Source organism: Anomalospiza imberbis, chromosome 1 (assembly GCF_031753505.1).
Source record: "Anomalospiza imberbis isolate Cuckoo-Finch-1a 21T00152 chromosome 1, ASM3175350v1, whole genome shotgun sequence".
Lineage (NCBI taxonomy): Eukaryota > Metazoa > Chordata > Aves > Passeriformes > Viduidae > Anomalospiza > Anomalospiza imberbis.
Genome location: NC_089681.1, coordinates 69,864,122 through 69,881,539, shown reverse-complemented (window position 1 = coordinate 69,881,539; position 17,418 = coordinate 69,864,122). Strand labels below are relative to the sequence as shown.

Below are 17,418 nucleotides of genomic sequence, written 5' to 3'. Positions count from 1 at the left end.
AGCTAAAGCTGACATATTTTATGTACACAAATAAATGGAAGACTTGATACAGGCTGTATTAATTCAGACAGAGCCCCCGCTGTCTTTGAAAGCCTGCACAGCTAAACAAACAGAGGAAGAAAAACAGCAGTTAAACCACCCTTTGTAAAGGTGTCACTGAATACATAAATTAGATTTTTTTCTCTTCTATGCATAGAAAAATTAATAAGGCCTGAATACTTATGAGGGACAAGTTGGGTTTTTTTTGCTAATGGACAAAAGCTGAGGAAAAAAGCCATTTATAGTTACTGCATGAAGATGTGATAACCTGCTGTACTTGTAATCATTTAAAATTAACAGTGAGATCTAGAAATAGGATACTGTGTAAGGTATGAGCTGGGATCATAACAGAGAGAAATAAAACATGCCTTGTGGCATGTTCTTCACCTCAACAGGTGCATCCCACAGAAAAAAGTTCTTTTTGGAATCCCTAGAAATGCTTTTTTCTCAGTCAGAATCTTGTTATATTGTAAAGCAATTGACAAGATGTGCTTGGTCATCCTAAGGACTCGCTAGTTCTAGGCACCCTAGAAATTAGCAGTGTTCTGCACATATAAAAACCACTTCTCATTCTAGTCATCCTCATATTACATAAAAACATTCTCTAAAGGTTAATAACAAGAAGAGTAAAAAGATTATATTTTCAAAAGAGCCTGGTCACATTTAAGCTTCTTTGTCCCATTTGGCTCTAATCCATGAGTATAAGCAAGCTTATTCTTCTAATTCTTCTGAAAACAGTTCATAGAAATTTAAGTCACATTATCCCTTTTCAAAATGTTAAAACATGAGAGAAAAGAAACAACCATTGTCAGACATGACTTTTCTGCGAAAAAAGTGACTTATTTTTGAATATCTTAAAAAATCCCATTTCTGAAGTTCTCAGTTTCTAAATTAGTTGTGTGAGGATTTTTTCTTCAATGGAGGCCAGTAAAAACATATTCTCTGTAGCATGTTATAGCCCTTAATAAATCTACACAGCCTGTGGTCTTTATCAAGTTTAGTAGAGCATAATGCTTGGAAATAAGAAAGGAATTTTGTTGGTGATGTAACAAAACCACAACAGAAGTTACTTACTTCATGAGAAAAAACCAAATGGCAAAATCATGTTTTAACTTGAAGTAATAACATAGTATTCTGAACTGGCAGGAGGAGCAGATCTGATGAATAAGCAATGTTTCTTTTTGATCAGGTACTTATCATGATAGAACCAAACTTTAGAGTTTTATCTAATCTAATAATGCTCTGTGTCAAAACTTGGGGGATTATGAGTTTAAGCTACTGAGACATAGCTATATTTGCCTTTGCTATCCTACTATGGAAGCAGGAATCTCTGGGGAAAAAAAAAAAAAGGGGGACAGATAAGAAGAAATGGCGACACCTAAAGTTTCCACAGTTGCATTCTCTTTAGCTCACTTTTTAGGGATTAATTACATACTCACAAGTACCTGACTGTGTCTGATCTTGATGATATTTGGGGTATATTATGGAGGTTCATTTTTTTGCTAAAGTACTATCAGGAGGAAACTATTGTTTCTTGAAGACACTTGAGCTTGAGATAGCATCATTTAATTTATTGCCTTTAAATTTGTTTTATTTGTAAGTAAGTTGGAACCTGAAAAATAAAGGTAAACAGATCAGAATTCAGGAATTAGGAGATTATAACACTGCAGGACTACATGCAACTATAAAATTGACCCCAAACATAATTTTCCTCAAAAGTGCAACCAGCTGCTCAAATTGTTTTCTCCTGCTGCACAAAAAGGCATGTGAAGAATACTCATGGAACCTCTCCTAGCCCAGCTGCCTACCAGTGCCTCTGTTAGGGATGAGACCATCTATTAATGTCAGAAGCATCTTATCAGAAGCATTAAATCCACTGTTTTGTTAAAATCCAGTACTCACAAAGAATGGTATAAGACCAGCAGCTTTGTCTTCATCCAGAACTTTCCTCAAGGCTGAACCACAAACACTAAATGTGTCATCTGAAGGAACATTTTTAATCTTCACAGCACCAATTAGTGCAGCCCTTTCCACAGATGAATGAGCCTACAAGGAAATGGGCAAGTTTTAAGACCAATACCTTTCACTGGAATGTAAGAAGTTAATTTGAATTCACAAACTAAAAAAGTGAGTCCTTTCAAGTAAAGCCATACTTGAGATCCTGAGACTGTTGATGGTATGTAATAGATACATACTTCACCACCTTTCTATAGGTAGATGGACACATTTCTATACATATTTACATAAATACACACACACGCAATAAACTAATAGCAGCCCTGCCATATCCTTGAGACCATTGCCATGATCACATTAGACAAGAGTTCCATTAACCTTAGTGACAGCCTTAATTTACACGGTAGGATTGATGTAGAGCATCAGGATTTGGCTCTAGATCAATCAAAGAAAGATGTGCAGACGATCATCTTGTCTGATAATGATTTAGTGCTTGCTAGCATATTTTATGGTGCATAGCTTTTCTGAACTCTAAAATTATACATGTCACAGTATGGTACAGACAGATATTTTCTTACATGACCATTTTTTTCTGATTACATACTGACTAAATTGTGGTTTGATCATTCATTCACTTTTTTTGGCAAGTAAGGATCATTCCCAATATGTTCTTTCATTTACAACTCACTTCATTTGAATTCCCCTGAAACAATATTGTTTTAGAAAATAAGTCACATCTCTGTAAATAAAAACAAAGTTATCACTAAGAAATTCTCATAAATTTTTGAAGTACAATAGAATAAAAACAGAAATAAAAACTCCATTGACAATGAACGGTACATTAGCCACAGAATAATCTCCTTTAAAGCATTATTAAAACAAAGAAACAGAAAAGCTATTTTACCTTCTATAGTTTCATTAATCATCATTAATTTGAAAGAGGAAAAGGCCTCACCTTTTCATATCATGACTATTATCATTCACAATCTCCTTGTTGATTCTTGCCAGTGCCTAAGACTGCTTATTAATTCTATTTTAATTTAGCATACAAATAACAATCCAGAATTTTGTTGAACTAGACTAGATGACGTTTTTGACTTTCAGCTTAACATATCTCTGGAATGTCATGTTTCAAAGACAGATGTACCATTAATTTTTATCTCAGTAGCACCTCTTTTTAATGTGCTTTGGTAACTAATTAGGCACCAACTTGAGAAAATTTGGAAGCCTAGACTTGAAATGTAACTTTTTAAGTGGAAAATGAGGTGTGTGGCATAGCAACACCATACTTCATTCAAGTGTACAATGAAAAATGTATTTTAGAACTTATTTATACTAGAATTGCAAATAAGCCAACTACAGTAATACACTGAGGTTGTTAGCCAGTCAGAACCCCTTAATTGCTTCCTCAAGACTCAAAAATTGTAGCACGATTCTTTTCCAAATGCATTCTGGTATTGTTGGACTCTATCAGTGAATGGTTTTCCCTCCCACAGAATGGCTTGCGTTGAACTTTCTTTTGTGGATTATTGCCTATGACTCACACAGGTCTGTTCTTAATGCAGAAGGAACAGTGAGCTTGGCAACAATCTGCTTGGAAAGGTCAGCAGTATCTTAAGGCAAATCCTTCTGTAAACATAAGATCCCCTGACCTTCAGTAGGCAGGAAGGCCTGTCAGTCCTCATCTCAGGTCAGCATCTTATATGGGACAAAAAAATCAAAACAAGTAAAAGGTTTTGTGCATCACTGGGTCAGAGCCCTGGACAGGTGGTCTGCACAATACTGACCTTAGGGTCTCAAACAAACAAAAGAAATATCCTTTGTGCACAAACAAATAAATATCCTTTGTGCTTCTTGAAAGCAGTTATCTTTTCTCATATTTTCTTGTCTTGAATCTTCTCACCATGCAAGTGTAATCCTTCTTCCCAGCAGCAAAGAGCAAATGTAATGTTAACTTCTTCTACAGTGCTCTCTAACATACACTTAGTAGCAAATCAAAGGCTGAAACCTGGCCATGTTACTCTGCACATAAGATATTACTTTAAAATGAACAGTAAATACTAAGAGAGGGGTTTTTTTCTGTCTCATTGACATGTAGGTAAGAAAATGTCACACATATTAAGAGAAACAACATTGCATGACCCTTCAGTAGGATTACTGTTTCAGAAAGATAGCAGCAGCAGAACTCACATGAACAGAATTTGTTTTCATTAACCTTAAAAGCCTCTCATAGTCACAGCCCGCTGAGAATTTAGTGTAACTCAGTCTGCTAAATACCACTCACAGTCAGAAATCAAGGATTACATTTTATGTTTCCTTACAAGATTTCTTAGTTGGATTGGCAGATGGATATCTTAAAGGTTTTCTTTTTCAAAAGAAAAAAAAATGTTTTGGCTTCTTCAAGTACTGTGACTGATTTGCTTTATATTCATGCATTAGGTTTTTCTGTGTACATGCATCTGTACCCATGCATGCATATAGGGGGAGGATGTATGTGTGCTTGATTGCACATGTGTTTGTTGGAGGAAAATACTGTGTGCACAGATGGACATAGAAGACTGGATGTAACAAAAGGTACCCTAGACTTACTAAACATGACTGAAATTAATATCTTATTTAATTATCTTTATTTACTTCAAACAAGCTCTTTATAAAGACACTGACATCTGGATATTTATCCTTTATATTATGATAGCACACATGACATTCCAGTTCACTTACCACAGAATCATAGAATGGCCTGGGTTGGAAGGAACCTTACAGATCAACTAGTGCAAATCCCACTGTCACGGGCAGGGACATCTTCTACTAAACCAGGTTGCACAGAACCCCCATACATCTGGGCCTTGAACACACCCAGAGGTGGGACATCCACAACCTCTATGGACAACCTGTTCCAGTGCCCCACCACTCCCACAATAAAGAATTTCTTTAATATAATCACCCTACTCACAGTTTAAAATCATTCCCCCTTTTTCTGTCACTACATGCTCTTGTAAAAAGTCCCCCCATGTCTTTCTTATAGGCTTTGAGTCATAATTATGGCACCCCAAGGCTTTCCCTTCTCCAGGCGGAACAACCCTTATTCTCTCAGCCTTTTCTCATAGAAGAGGTGCTTCATCCCTTTGATCATCTTGATGTCCATCCTCTGTACTTGCTCCAACAGGTTGATGTCCCCCCTATGCTGGGGCCCCCAGAGCTGGATGCAGCCCTGCAGGTGGGGTCTCACCAGAGCGGAGCAGAGCAAAGGGGCAGAATCCCCTGCCTGGCCCAGCTGGCCACGCTGTTTGGATGCAGCCCAGGACATGTTTGGCTTTCTGGACTGCAAACACACTTTGCCAGCTCATGTTCAGCCTCTCACCCATCAGCACTCCCAAGTCCTTCTGAGCAGGGCTGCTCTCCATCTGTTCATCCCCCAGCCTGTGCTGATAGTGGGGGTTGCCCTGATCCAGGTGCAGCATCTTGAACTTGGTCTTGTTAAACCTCATGAGATTCCCACGGAGCAATTTTCAAGTTTGACCAGGTCCCTCTGGATGCCATCCCATCCCTCAGGGGTGTCAACTGCACCACTCAGCTCGGTGTCATCTCCAAATTTGCTGAGAGTGAACTTGATCCCTTTGTTTATGTCATTAAGAAAGATGTTAAACAACACTGATCCCAATACAGACCCCGGTGGAACACATTTATGATGTACAGTAAGATTTAAACAACCAAAATCAAATAGTCACCAACCCAAAGAGTTTATACTAAATTCACCTGCCTATTCAGATGGCTGAAATTATTAATTATAGACACTTTGTTTCCAAGTTAATGAGAGGTACTCACCTGATCAGAAGCATAAGCCACCAGCCTGCCCATGATCTCTGTTTTTGTCAGCTCAGGCTTCTCTGACTGTACCTGTCTGATAGTCTTTGTCCTTGCAGCAAGCAGTGCAATCAGGGTGGCCTCACTTGCACTTCCCTGTGGAATAAATTGAGGGAAGATTCAAAATTAAAACATTTTGAAGCAGAAGAAGAAAAGCAACGTTCATTCTGCATTAATCTGTGAAGTAGTTAACAGAAAATGCAGATGAGAAACTGTGCAATCTCATGTTTTTTAAAAATATGTCTGACAGCAAGAGAGGAATCTCTGTTTGATCTTGGTCTCCTCCTTCCCAATGCCTGTGCCTGTTTTCTTAAATCTCTATGTTTGTTCAGTTTAGGCAACAGCTTTGCAACCAAGTGCTAGAAAGCTGGAATCGCAGACTTAAATGTATGTGAGAAGGCTCTCAAACCAGGCACCAATATGCTCTTAATTCATAACAATGTCAGAGTAACTGTTGATTTCTCTTACTCTGGATTTCTGCACATCTAAGTTCCATCAAAACCTGAATGCCAACTCTAACTTCTATCAAGCAACATGCCTAATTATATGCCTTCTTTCATATTTGAATTACCTTGGGCAAGTAAATTATTGTGACTAAAAGAGAAAAAAACCACTGAAAAAACAAAACTACTATGATTCAATATTGCTAATTGTACTTCAAAGTATTAGTTATGTGTGTTTTCTTCATCACCGACAAAGAGGAAAGGAACAGTGACACACTATTTCTAAATTGCACTTTGACTCACAAAACATCAGTTTAAAACATGTCTTGGATACTCTGTGATAACAAAAATAATTTTTTGTATCAATTTATCAGTAAATTTCACAGAATACAACTTCCCAGAAATTATTTATACAGTTTTCATCTAGAAAATATACCTGGAACATGCCCTAAACTACTCTTTTAAACTATACGTAGCAGTTAGCAAATACATACTCATAAATTTCGATGTATTGGGAAGTCTCTAAGCAAGATGAAGTTTTTAAGTACTTTCAAAGTTGATTAAACATCATATGAATCATAACAGTGCTCTGAATAGAGTCACTTATTTTAGTATCTATGTCTCAGAAATAACCCCATGTCAGCAAACTAATTTTGGAGTGATGTTTCTTGTCCTGTACCAAAATTCTCTCCTATCTCTGTTGAAGACTTGAGTATACTTACTAATTACAGCAAATGTTTAAATATTTGGAAAGCGATTTTATTTCCCTGAAGATGAGCCTGATCTGACAGATTTCATATGTGAGAATGATCCCAGTGAGTTCAGACTTTTTCCTACACTGAAGTTGGCTGAGCTATTCATATGAGACCAAGCTGCCTTCTACACATATCAACATCTCAACAGTGAATGAATGCAATCCAGCTGAAATTCAACGGAGTAATCAGGGAACAGGACAGTCCCGGAACATTCAATGAATGTATTGCCAATGATGAATATATTTTATCTGCCTTTCTGGTAGTGTGAGATTTGAGGAATGTAGACCCCAAGGCATAAACACAAGCTGGAGAGTTTTGTGCACTAGTTTTCATTTTTTGTGCATTTTCAATACCTGCTGCTGCGGCATACAGTATTACGGCAACTGAGGGAATTATTACAGATACAGTATGGAATTAGGATACAATTACTCCTTTTGGTCAAGTAAGGTAGAACTTGCATTTGGAGGCAAGGGGCAAAGGAAATTTGATCTATTAATTACAGAAAACATAATTTGGAAATCTCCTAAAATAATGTTATTCTGTGTATCGTCTGTAGCCAGACAGAGTTCTCATCACATTATCAGAACATGGAGAAATCTTCCTACTTTTTCTGTCTAAAAAGTCAAAATAGCTGAAATAAAATAACCATTTACATTGTTAGTGCATTTCCAGGGTATGAATGAAATACACATATTAAAAAAAATGGGCATTAATATGTAAAATAAAATGGTTGTAAGAAATTACAAAGGGTAAGGCATTAATCTGAGATCTGGAAATTTAGTCTCCCACTATTCTGGTGATTACCTGGCTGAGTGGGAAAATTACTTAGGTTGCAGGATAGCCTCTGCTTCCTAAGGAGTGCACCAAGATATCCTGGCTCTTCATCTGTGCTGGTGTGTAGTCAATGTATACAACAGTTCTTGTATCAATTTCCTTTTACAGAAACAAGGGTGAAAAGAAAAGGGCCTGCTGCCCAGCTCAGTTTTGCCTCCTGATATACAGCTGGGACATAGCCTAAAGGGACCTGAATCCAGCAACCTGGAAATGTTTTTGGACGACTCACCACAGACACTGGCTTTTCCCCCTTGCCTCAGTTTCCATAAATCACTTTTTTAATGCTGAGTCACCTTTTTTACACTTAAGCTTTTTACACTGCTTGCAGAGCCTGGTTTGCAACGCTCTTCTATACACTTGGCACCAAAGTCTTGTGCTAAATATTTTTGAGGAAAAAAAATGCCTTGGTTCTTGAACTACTTGGCTAACTGACAAGTAAGATAAATCAGCAGTGTTCTTTGCCAGGACAAAGATAATTTTGTCTCTCCCCTAAAGTACTTTCTCTTTGCAGAGCAAGAAAACTCTTTAAAATTCAAAGCAGGTACACTTTCCAGCAATTTATCTAGAATGAACAGCAGGTTACAAACTTCAGGAAGAAAGTTGCTTTCTTGCTTATTTTTGAAAGCTGTTTTTTCTCCTCTTGAATGCTGTATTCTGCATTAAGCAAAGAATGATGATACTTTTGCTTTTACCACAGGCAAACAAAGGTTGCCATGGCAAGCAGGCTCAAGAGGCAGAGGAAATATCAGCGAGAGCTGATGTTCATGTCCACCAGAGCTCTGAACTGAAATTTTCTTTTATCTTTTGCCATTTTGAAGTGTCATCTTGCACAGAACAACAAAGTGCTTCATATTGACATAGACTTTCAAATGTAATTAAGAGGCAATTTTCACAGGCTCAGTTTTACCCAATAGCACAATAATTACTTGGCATTTAGGAACAGAATGACTGGCACTTTCACTCACGTTGCCTTGGCCTCACACTCTCTTGCTTGGATCATTATTGTTTCAAGAGCAAGACAAGAAGATCTGCAGCCCAAATGACTGCATCATAAGCTGGAACAGAGAGCCACTTTTGCTTCTGAAAATGACCAGTTTCTGATTAAAATTATGGGCAATCCAGCACTGTCAGCCTGAAGGGGCAATATTTCCTGCTGATAACAATCAGGCATAATTGCTTGCTTTAACAGGTACAAAATAGATGCTGCTACGATGCATGAGGGAAGCTTGATTTCTTGAATATGAAGCCCTCCCTAGCAATCGTAATGATAAAGATACTAACAGAGCAAGCTGATGAGTAAAGAACTATACTGAAAATACATTGGTGTAGGTACAGGTCCATCTAGGACAATGACAGCATTTGGATTAAATTCATTCTTTCCTGGGAAGATGTTGGGAAGAATTCATTTGAATACACTGTAGGCATTTGCAGCTGAGATCAAAGAAAGAAGCCCCAAGTTCTAGCATTTAAATCAGTTGTATATTAGAAGCCTGTCTTAGGATAGAATGGATTGTGCCCTGGCCTTCAATGACCAGACTCCAGAGACTGACTTAGGAGAACAGAACAATTATTTAAATTTCAATCTTCTTCACAGAAGACATCTATTTTAGAAAGATCAGTAGCTGTGACCAGAGTTGCATTTGCAGAATGACCATGTGCTAGTGGAGCCATGGCTGACAAACAACATAGCTCTATTATGCATGCAAGATTGCCCATTGATGATATATTCATTATTGTTCAGGTTATCTGCTCAGACATTGTAAGTTTCATTCAGTAGTCAATGACAAAGTCTGGGGGCTTTTTTCTAATTTGGATATGCAGTGTAGTCTCAAAATTGTATTATCTATTGATTGAACTGCTTAGGTTCACATTTTAAACAGCTCTTCATTTTATTATAAAATTCTCATATTTCCTTTTGTTATATAAGTAAAACTTGAAATTTCAACCTCTTTGGCAAAAAATTGATATACTTTTTACTACATTCTGCTATTTCTAATTATCAAAGTTTATCTCCAATGTTCTGTGGAAACTGACTGAAATAAACAATTGCACATATAAAAGGTAGACTTCTAACCTCAACTATGTAACATTGCTGCATATTGTTGATAAGTATGAGTTACTTCACTGAGAAAAAAAATAAAGTCTCCATCCTACACAATTCTAATTTGAATTTTAAGCCTAAATTTTAAATTGAACTATTAACAGTTCTTCACTGAGAAATGTTTTAGAAATCAGCTGCTCTAAAAACAAAAGCATTACTTTCATGAATGATCCTGCCCACCTATAAACTTTTTCACAGACCATCAGTCCTTCTGGAAATTTGAAAGGAACCCATGTGGCAGCAAAAATAAATATTTCCTTCATTAGTGTCCTAGTATAAAAATTTTACAAAATCATGATTTCACAAACTCAATCTGTATTCTTTTTTTCATGTCCCCTCTTACCTGAATGACTCCTCCACCTTGGCCATCCTTCCCAGCTAAAAATTCCTCAGGCAAATTAACCATCTTCCCAAGCCAATCCAGCATTACAGTCTCCAGCTCTGTGCAAGCTGGACTTGCAGCCTGTGTTGAAAAACAGAGCAGAGGGAATAATCTCACTAGACCATGAAGAGAAATCAGACCTACCAGAGCAAGAATAATTCTCTCTCTTTCTCTCTTTCTTTTGCTATAAAGGAAGAGACTAGATAACTAATGTCACCAGCCAAGTTAGGGACCTGAAGACCATTTTGTGCATATAGTTTCTAACCCTTACTAAAAAATGTCAAAATAGGCCTTACACAGAACCATGACTATCAAATGTCAAAGCTAAGATTTGCATCTTGCATATTTTTTCTCAACATCAAATACCAGACTCTTTTGAGAAGGGTATACCTCATATGAATAAGGGAGTTTTAAGAAAATGTTCCATTCACCCAGATGAAAAGAAAAGTAACAGCAATGGCTGCTAAACTATAGTCATACTTATTAATGGATTACCAGTATGTTTACATTGCTATCACTAACTCTAAATGCTGGTGATTTTTCAAGAGCAAAACTTGTATGAGGAAATAGCCTTTTATTCATAGAATCATTCAGGGTGTCTATGTGAAAACTCTTAATTAATCAAGGAAATTTACCTACAAAAATACTCGGGTGACTTCACTGCTAATAAACAATAATTTCATTGTAGAATGTTACTGAAATTCTTAAAATCCTGGCAAGGTGAAGCACTGTTACCACACAGCAGAGTAAACTCACCCAAGAGAAGCCCACACATCCTATTCCACCACACAACATATCTGCAAGAAGAGCTGGGAAGGAAGAGGCTGCAGGGAAGTAGGCAAAAAAGTACGGACTGTGCCAGTGAGTCACCTGTATTAAGCAGAAAATAGTTATTTTTAACTAATACAGGAAGCAGAAACAAATTGTCACAAAATCAAAAAAGGTTAGAGATTGTGACAAGCTAACAGTTCTTGACTAGCTGGCTGTAACACAGGATCCCATCTTTTAGAAAAACTTACCTTGTTTTTTTTCATTATTTTTTATCTAACTTTTACTCAAAATAAAAATAAGGAAGTTCTCACCCCAACCCCCACAACAGCTCCAAAATCATAGTTCTCCATTTTTCTTCCTAGAAGACAAGAATCATGTGAGTCATGGCAGCCTGAGCTTCTGTGCAAGCTCAGGCTCACTGCTCTTGAGTCTCTACCATCAGGGGCTCTCTGGTATTTTGGTTTTCCATCTCTGTCATGCAATAGAAATAAGAAGAGTGTCTTCAGTGCAGCAGAAGTCCACAGAACACTCTTGTCCACACTCTCATGTTGTTCGTTAATTCTCAACCTGTGAATCTGACCAAACAGCTCCTCACCACAAAATAAAACAACCCATCCCAGTATACAACACCTTCTGTAGAAAATTAAACTCTCGTCTTCCTTTAACAAGTTGTGATTTACATACAATTCCACTTTTTATGAACTAATATGAGAACATGGTCACTGCATAAATGGCAGTCAATTGTCTTGCCAAAGCAATGTTTAGAATTCTCTTATGTAACATCCAAGCAATTTTAAGGATCTGTGAGATACTAGACCATGTTCCACAACTCCAATCTAATAAAATTTGAAAGCAGGAAATGCACAGCCACACAGCAGTGTTCAGTGGAAATAATGTGTTATGTGATGTGTTTGGCAAAACCAGCTTTTACATTCAAGGTAAAAGGCAATTCTTTGAAAAAAGTGCTTCCACAGCTGTAAGCAAGAATTCAGCAGATCTATGTAAGATTTTTTTCATGGCTGGAAGTCTAGAGGCTGCTGAGATATTGAAGGCTAACCTTTTCTTACATAATTTTATTTCCTTTTTAATACTGGAATTCTTCTGTTACAGCTGGAGGATAGTACAACTTTACAATCTCTCTTGCCTGAGTTCAGTGTTTCTGTGCTGTTTTGTTTTGCATTCATTCTCTGATGAATTTTAGCTTTTACACTCCTCTCTCCCGGTCTGTGATAAGGTTTCTGGTTCTAGAGCTAACTCAGGGATTGCTGTACCACACTGTTCTACATGCTGCAAATAATCCCTTTCTTTCTATGTTCTAATCTTCCTCATGCCAACAACCAGGTCTTCTTTAAGGGATGTGGTCCATGCAAAGGGGAAACAGTCTTAACTCTTGACAGAGTGAATCAGGTATCACTTTCCCTGCTGCAGTGTATCAATTTCAAATGTGCCTATCTCTTTCATATGAAAACATCTCCTATCCTTTACAATTTTCCACTGTCTAGACTAGCCCTGTACCTGCTATGTGCAAGATTTTATTTTTAATGGTCATTAGGTTGAAACCTGTCAAATCAGTTATTCAAAGACAAGCCACTGTGAACCTTTTCAGCTGTATCTCATATTTGGTCAGGATATCCTTCTTTACTGTAACAAAGTTTTAGAGCTCTTGTGGCAAATGCCTTCCTTCACAAATCAGAAAAAATCCCCGGATGGAACGTGGTTCTCCACAGGAAAACAATAAAATATTCAAGAAGCAGTGGTCCCCGATAGGATCTACATGCACAGACTTTCACTGATGTTCATAATGAGCCAGAGCTGCCACTGTTCATCTCCCCAGCTCTAATCCTCTGTGATCTGTAAGACTTGTGACATTCATCTTAGGTTAATCAAGTTAAACTGACTGCTTGCTGGGAGCCATTTGCTTGATGAAACACAGCAGATTCCAGTTGCACCACTCACACAAAGTGAAAAAGCTAAAAGCCCTGGGGCAAGTGCAGCTGTGCTTCTTCCTCCTGCCTCCCCTTCCCCCGTCCCTTGAAGCAGCTGTAAATTTTTTTTTTTTCACCATGTTGGAACAGATACACTTAGTCAGATATTGCAAAGAGCCTGACATAATTGATGCCTGTTTTTTTTGCCCTCTGCTGATAAATAATGATATACAAATGTCTTGGGTTCACTCTAATTACCACTCTAGTGCTTCTCAGAGACATTCTATTTCCAAGATTTCTTCTAAGGATGGTTTTCTCTCATTTGCTTAGTCTAAGAAATAACCCTTTACCACATACTAAGGATAGGTACTTCAGCTGAAAGTTCACAGATTAATGGATCCAATGTGGGGAAAATTAGCATCTTGAGTACTACTATTTGCAGTTACAACTACACTTGATCATTTTTGGCTCTAAAAAAAAGGACAGCAAAGCAGATCTGAGAGTGAAAGGTGACTGATATTTTTACATGCAGATCCTTTCCGACTGTGGAGATCCGAGTTCTGCAATTATTCCCTCTGTCTCTGAATCAGGAACCTAGTGCCATTATTGTCATTATCATTGGGTGGACTGCCCTTTGAAGGTCTACCTTATATTTCACAGTAAGTCCCCATAAAGAAGTTTCACTTCTCTTTTCTTCTACAGGGTGAAGACAGCAATAGACACTGCATTATTTTCGCTTCGCACAATTAATTGATCCCTGCCCTTCTGAAGGAACACCATTTTCACACTTCTAGTCATACAGTAAGTAGCAAATATCTGAACACAACTAACACAGTAAAGATGTCAGCATGAATGAAACAAGAATCACTTATGGGCCACCAATAGCTCACAGGCAAAGCAAGGGTTTATGATATGCCTTATTACTTATTCTTTCTGAAAAAGCCCTTTCTGAAGTTCTTCATTTATAAAATGGATATAAGACATTCCCTGGTCAAACAGTGGGTAAATTCTATAGATGAAAAACACTAGATGTACTTTTAAATGTTATTCTTGTCAGGAAAAACATGGGAAGAAGATTAAGGGAAAATAAAACCTGAACAATTAGGGCAAAAATATCTTTGCAGATTGGCTGGATAATCTGGTAAGGAGAGCTTTAAACTAGGAATGATGAAGGAAGGAGGGGAAAACCCACAATCAAGGGAGGAAGATGGACCAAGCTGGCAAGCAAAGAGGGAAGGGTAATGTGGACATGAGACAACTCATAAAGAAGTTAAGGCTAAAGCAGACCTATCCCCAGAATCTCTAAATAAATTTGGAAGTGCTGAGAGTGCAGCATTAGGGCAAGGGCAGGACCGAGGAGCTCTCACATTTTTCTGGGGAATCAAGACAAATGGGTGCCTCTCTGAAGCACCTATATGCTGTGGCACAACACATGGGGGACAAACAGAAGGAAATAGAAGGCTGTGTGCAAGTGCAGGGCCATGATTTCACTGGGATCACAAAGACGCTGTGGGATTGGTTGCATGACTGAAGTTCTGCAGCAGATGAGGACAGGCTCTTCCGGAAGGTCAGACCAGGAAGGTGAAGCAAAGGAGTGGTCCTTTATGGAAGAAAACACCAGGAATGCACTGGCCTCTGCCTAAGAATGGACAATGAGCCAGTCAAGAACTTGTGAGCCAGGACAGGTGAAGACATCAAAATGGGCAATATTTGGGGGTGTGTGTCTGCTACACCACTTGATCAGAAGAAGCACGAGTGCAGCATTTGGACAGCTGGAAGAAACCTCATGTTCACAGATCATAGTCCTCACATCTGCTGGACAGACAACACAGCAGGACACAATCAGTCAGGAGGGTTCTGGAGTGTATTGATAATTGCCTAAAACGGGAAACTGTGGAGGAAGTGATGAAAATGTGGGACATGGTGTGGGACTGCACATTTACCAACAGGAAAGAAGTGGTGATGACAGTACCATAGGCTGCATTCAAAGCATTGTGGGAAGCAGGGGAGAGGAGGAGATTCTGCCCTTCTCCTACATTCTGGTGAGACCCAACCTGGACTGCTGTGTCCAGCTCTAGGATCCCCAGTACAAGGGAGGACACTGACCTATTGGAATGAGTCCAGAGGAAGGATATAAAGATGATCAGCGGAATGGAGCATCTCGCCTGTGAGAACAGGCTGAGAGAATTGGGATTGCTCAGCCTGGAAAAGAGAAGGCTTTGGGGTGATCTAACTGTGGCCTTCCAGTACCTAAAGGGAGCGTACAAGAAAGAGGGAGAGGGACGTTTTGCAAGGGCATGTAGTGATAGGACATGAAGGAAGGATCTTAAACTGAGAGTAGGTTTTGATTATATGTTTGAAAAAAAATTCCTTTACTGTGAGGGTGGTGAGGCACTGAAACAGCAGCCCAGGCAGGTTGTGAGTGCTCCATCCCTGGAAGTGTTCAAGGCTAGGTCACATGGAGAATGAAGGGGAAAGGCCAGTACTTCATGAAATACCTTGATGATGGGATAGAGTGCAGCTTTAGCAATGTTGCAGATGACATAAAACTGGGAGGAGTGTTTGATGCACTGTATGGTCATGCTGCAATTCAAAGGGACCTTAACTGCCTGCAGAAATGGGCCAACAGGAGTCCCATGAAGTTGACCAAAGAAATGTAAAAGCCTGCACCTGGTGAGGAATAACCCCCTGCCCCATACAGAGCAAGGATCAACTAGCTGGCAAGCAGCTTGGAAGAAATGGACCTGGTGGCCAAGCTGAACATGAGCCAGCAATGCACCCTGGCAGCAAACACTGTGACCCAAGAGCATTCTGGGCCATGGTAACAAAACTCCTGCCAGAAGGTCAAAAGAGTTGATCTTTCCCTTCTACGCAGCACTGGAAAGGCCACACCTGGAATGCCACATCCAGTTCTGGGTTTTCCAGTACAAGGAACAAAGACATACTGGAGTGATTCCAGTGAAAGACCACAGAGATGACTAATTGCTGCATGTCATGTGATAAGCCTCTGAAAGAGCTGGGGTTGTTCAGCCTGCAGGAAGCTCAGGAGTACCTTGTTAATGTCTATAAACACCTCACAGGAAGGTGTAAAAGAAGATGAAGACAGATTCTTCTCAGAAGTACCCAGTGACAAGACAACAAGAAATGTGCACAAACTGAAATAGAGAAAATTCCACTTAAACATATGAAAAAGCTTTTTTACTGTGAGGGTGATCCAGCTTTGGAACAGGACAGCAGAGTTCATCCTTGGAGATATTCAGTGACCAGCTGGACATAGTCCTGAACAACCTGCTCTAGCTGACTCAGCTTTGAGCAGAGGGGATAGACTAAATGATCTTGAGATACCATCCAATCTCTGCTATACAGGACCTCATGGTTTTGTGCCCACGTGAGTCTTTGAAATTAAATATAAGCAACATAGGTAGAATCAGAATTATTATAAGAACTAGGATTTATATTGTGCTCTTTGTGTCACTAACATTTCACACCAGTGGAAAAAATTAGGATAGAACAATTTTTCTTCAGAATGTATCACTTTGTAAAAGTAAATTTGTTTGCAGGGCACGTAAATATCAAGAAAAAGTCAATTTAATTAAAAGAGAACATGACATGTTCATGACATAATTGGAATTCAATGTCTCACTTTCTACTCTTGAGTGATTCATCTCTTATTTTTTAATGCGTTATTATTTTATTGAAAGTTCTCAAGTGTTTAAAGTGTTTTCTCTTCTATTTCACAGACATTACTATTTTCCTCCAATGAAAAAGAAAAGGCAATTATATCTATGAGCAGCAATTAAAGTATTTGCATGTGTTGGACATAATTCTCTTATCTAATCTGCATTGATTCAATTCCCTTGGATTTAAGACTTCATCCTCAAATCTTTGAAAAGAGTGCAGAGGTTTCAACTGACTTCAGTGGAGCTTTTGCCTGTTAAAGTACAGCAGGACTGGCTCCAAGGAAAACAAGATAAAATCATATTGAATATCAAATATTTACATTGGTCAATGAAAAGGAATTGGCATCATAGTACACTGACTAAAGCCTTTTTGATTGTGTTGTCCAGTCCCATCACACCTAGCTGCATCTAGAGAAGAAATTCAAAGTGTTTATTGAAGAGATCCAAAGGAGAAATTCCTCATTAACTTTTACTAATAATTCAGTTCTCTTCAAGCTACTCAAAGGCCTAAGGAGACAAGTACAAATTTAAAATAAAAAAGGTGTACTATGAGGGGAAAAACAAGAAAATTTCAGGCTTGCAGAAATGCCACATGCTTTGTCAAATGTTCTGCATTGTCTGTCCAAACCTGATCTATTCAAGGACTAATATTTAGGCAGTGGTCGTCT

The 17,418-nt window shown here is 38.5% G+C and overlaps 1 protein-coding gene across 3 annotated transcripts in view; it reads right to left on the bottom strand.

Annotated features, from left to right (window-relative positions):
• The window catches only part of DDC (dopa decarboxylase), a 77,877-nt gene that overhangs the window by 32,635 nt on the left and 27,824 nt on the right, over positions 1 to 17,418 (bottom strand). For all 3 annotated transcript variants that reach the window (XM_068195995.1, XM_068195977.1, XM_068195985.1), the window contains exons 3-6: positions 11,131 to 11,244; positions 10,336 to 10,455; positions 5,821 to 5,955; positions 1,942 to 2,085 (exon numbers count right to left, since the gene is read on the bottom strand). In XM_068195995.1, coding sequence (XP_068052096.1) covers positions 1,942 to 2,085; positions 5,821 to 5,955; positions 10,336 to 10,455; positions 11,131 to 11,244 — 513 coding nt within the window. The remainder of the gene's footprint in view (positions 1 to 1,941; positions 2,086 to 5,820; positions 5,956 to 10,335; positions 10,456 to 11,130; positions 11,245 to 17,418) is intronic.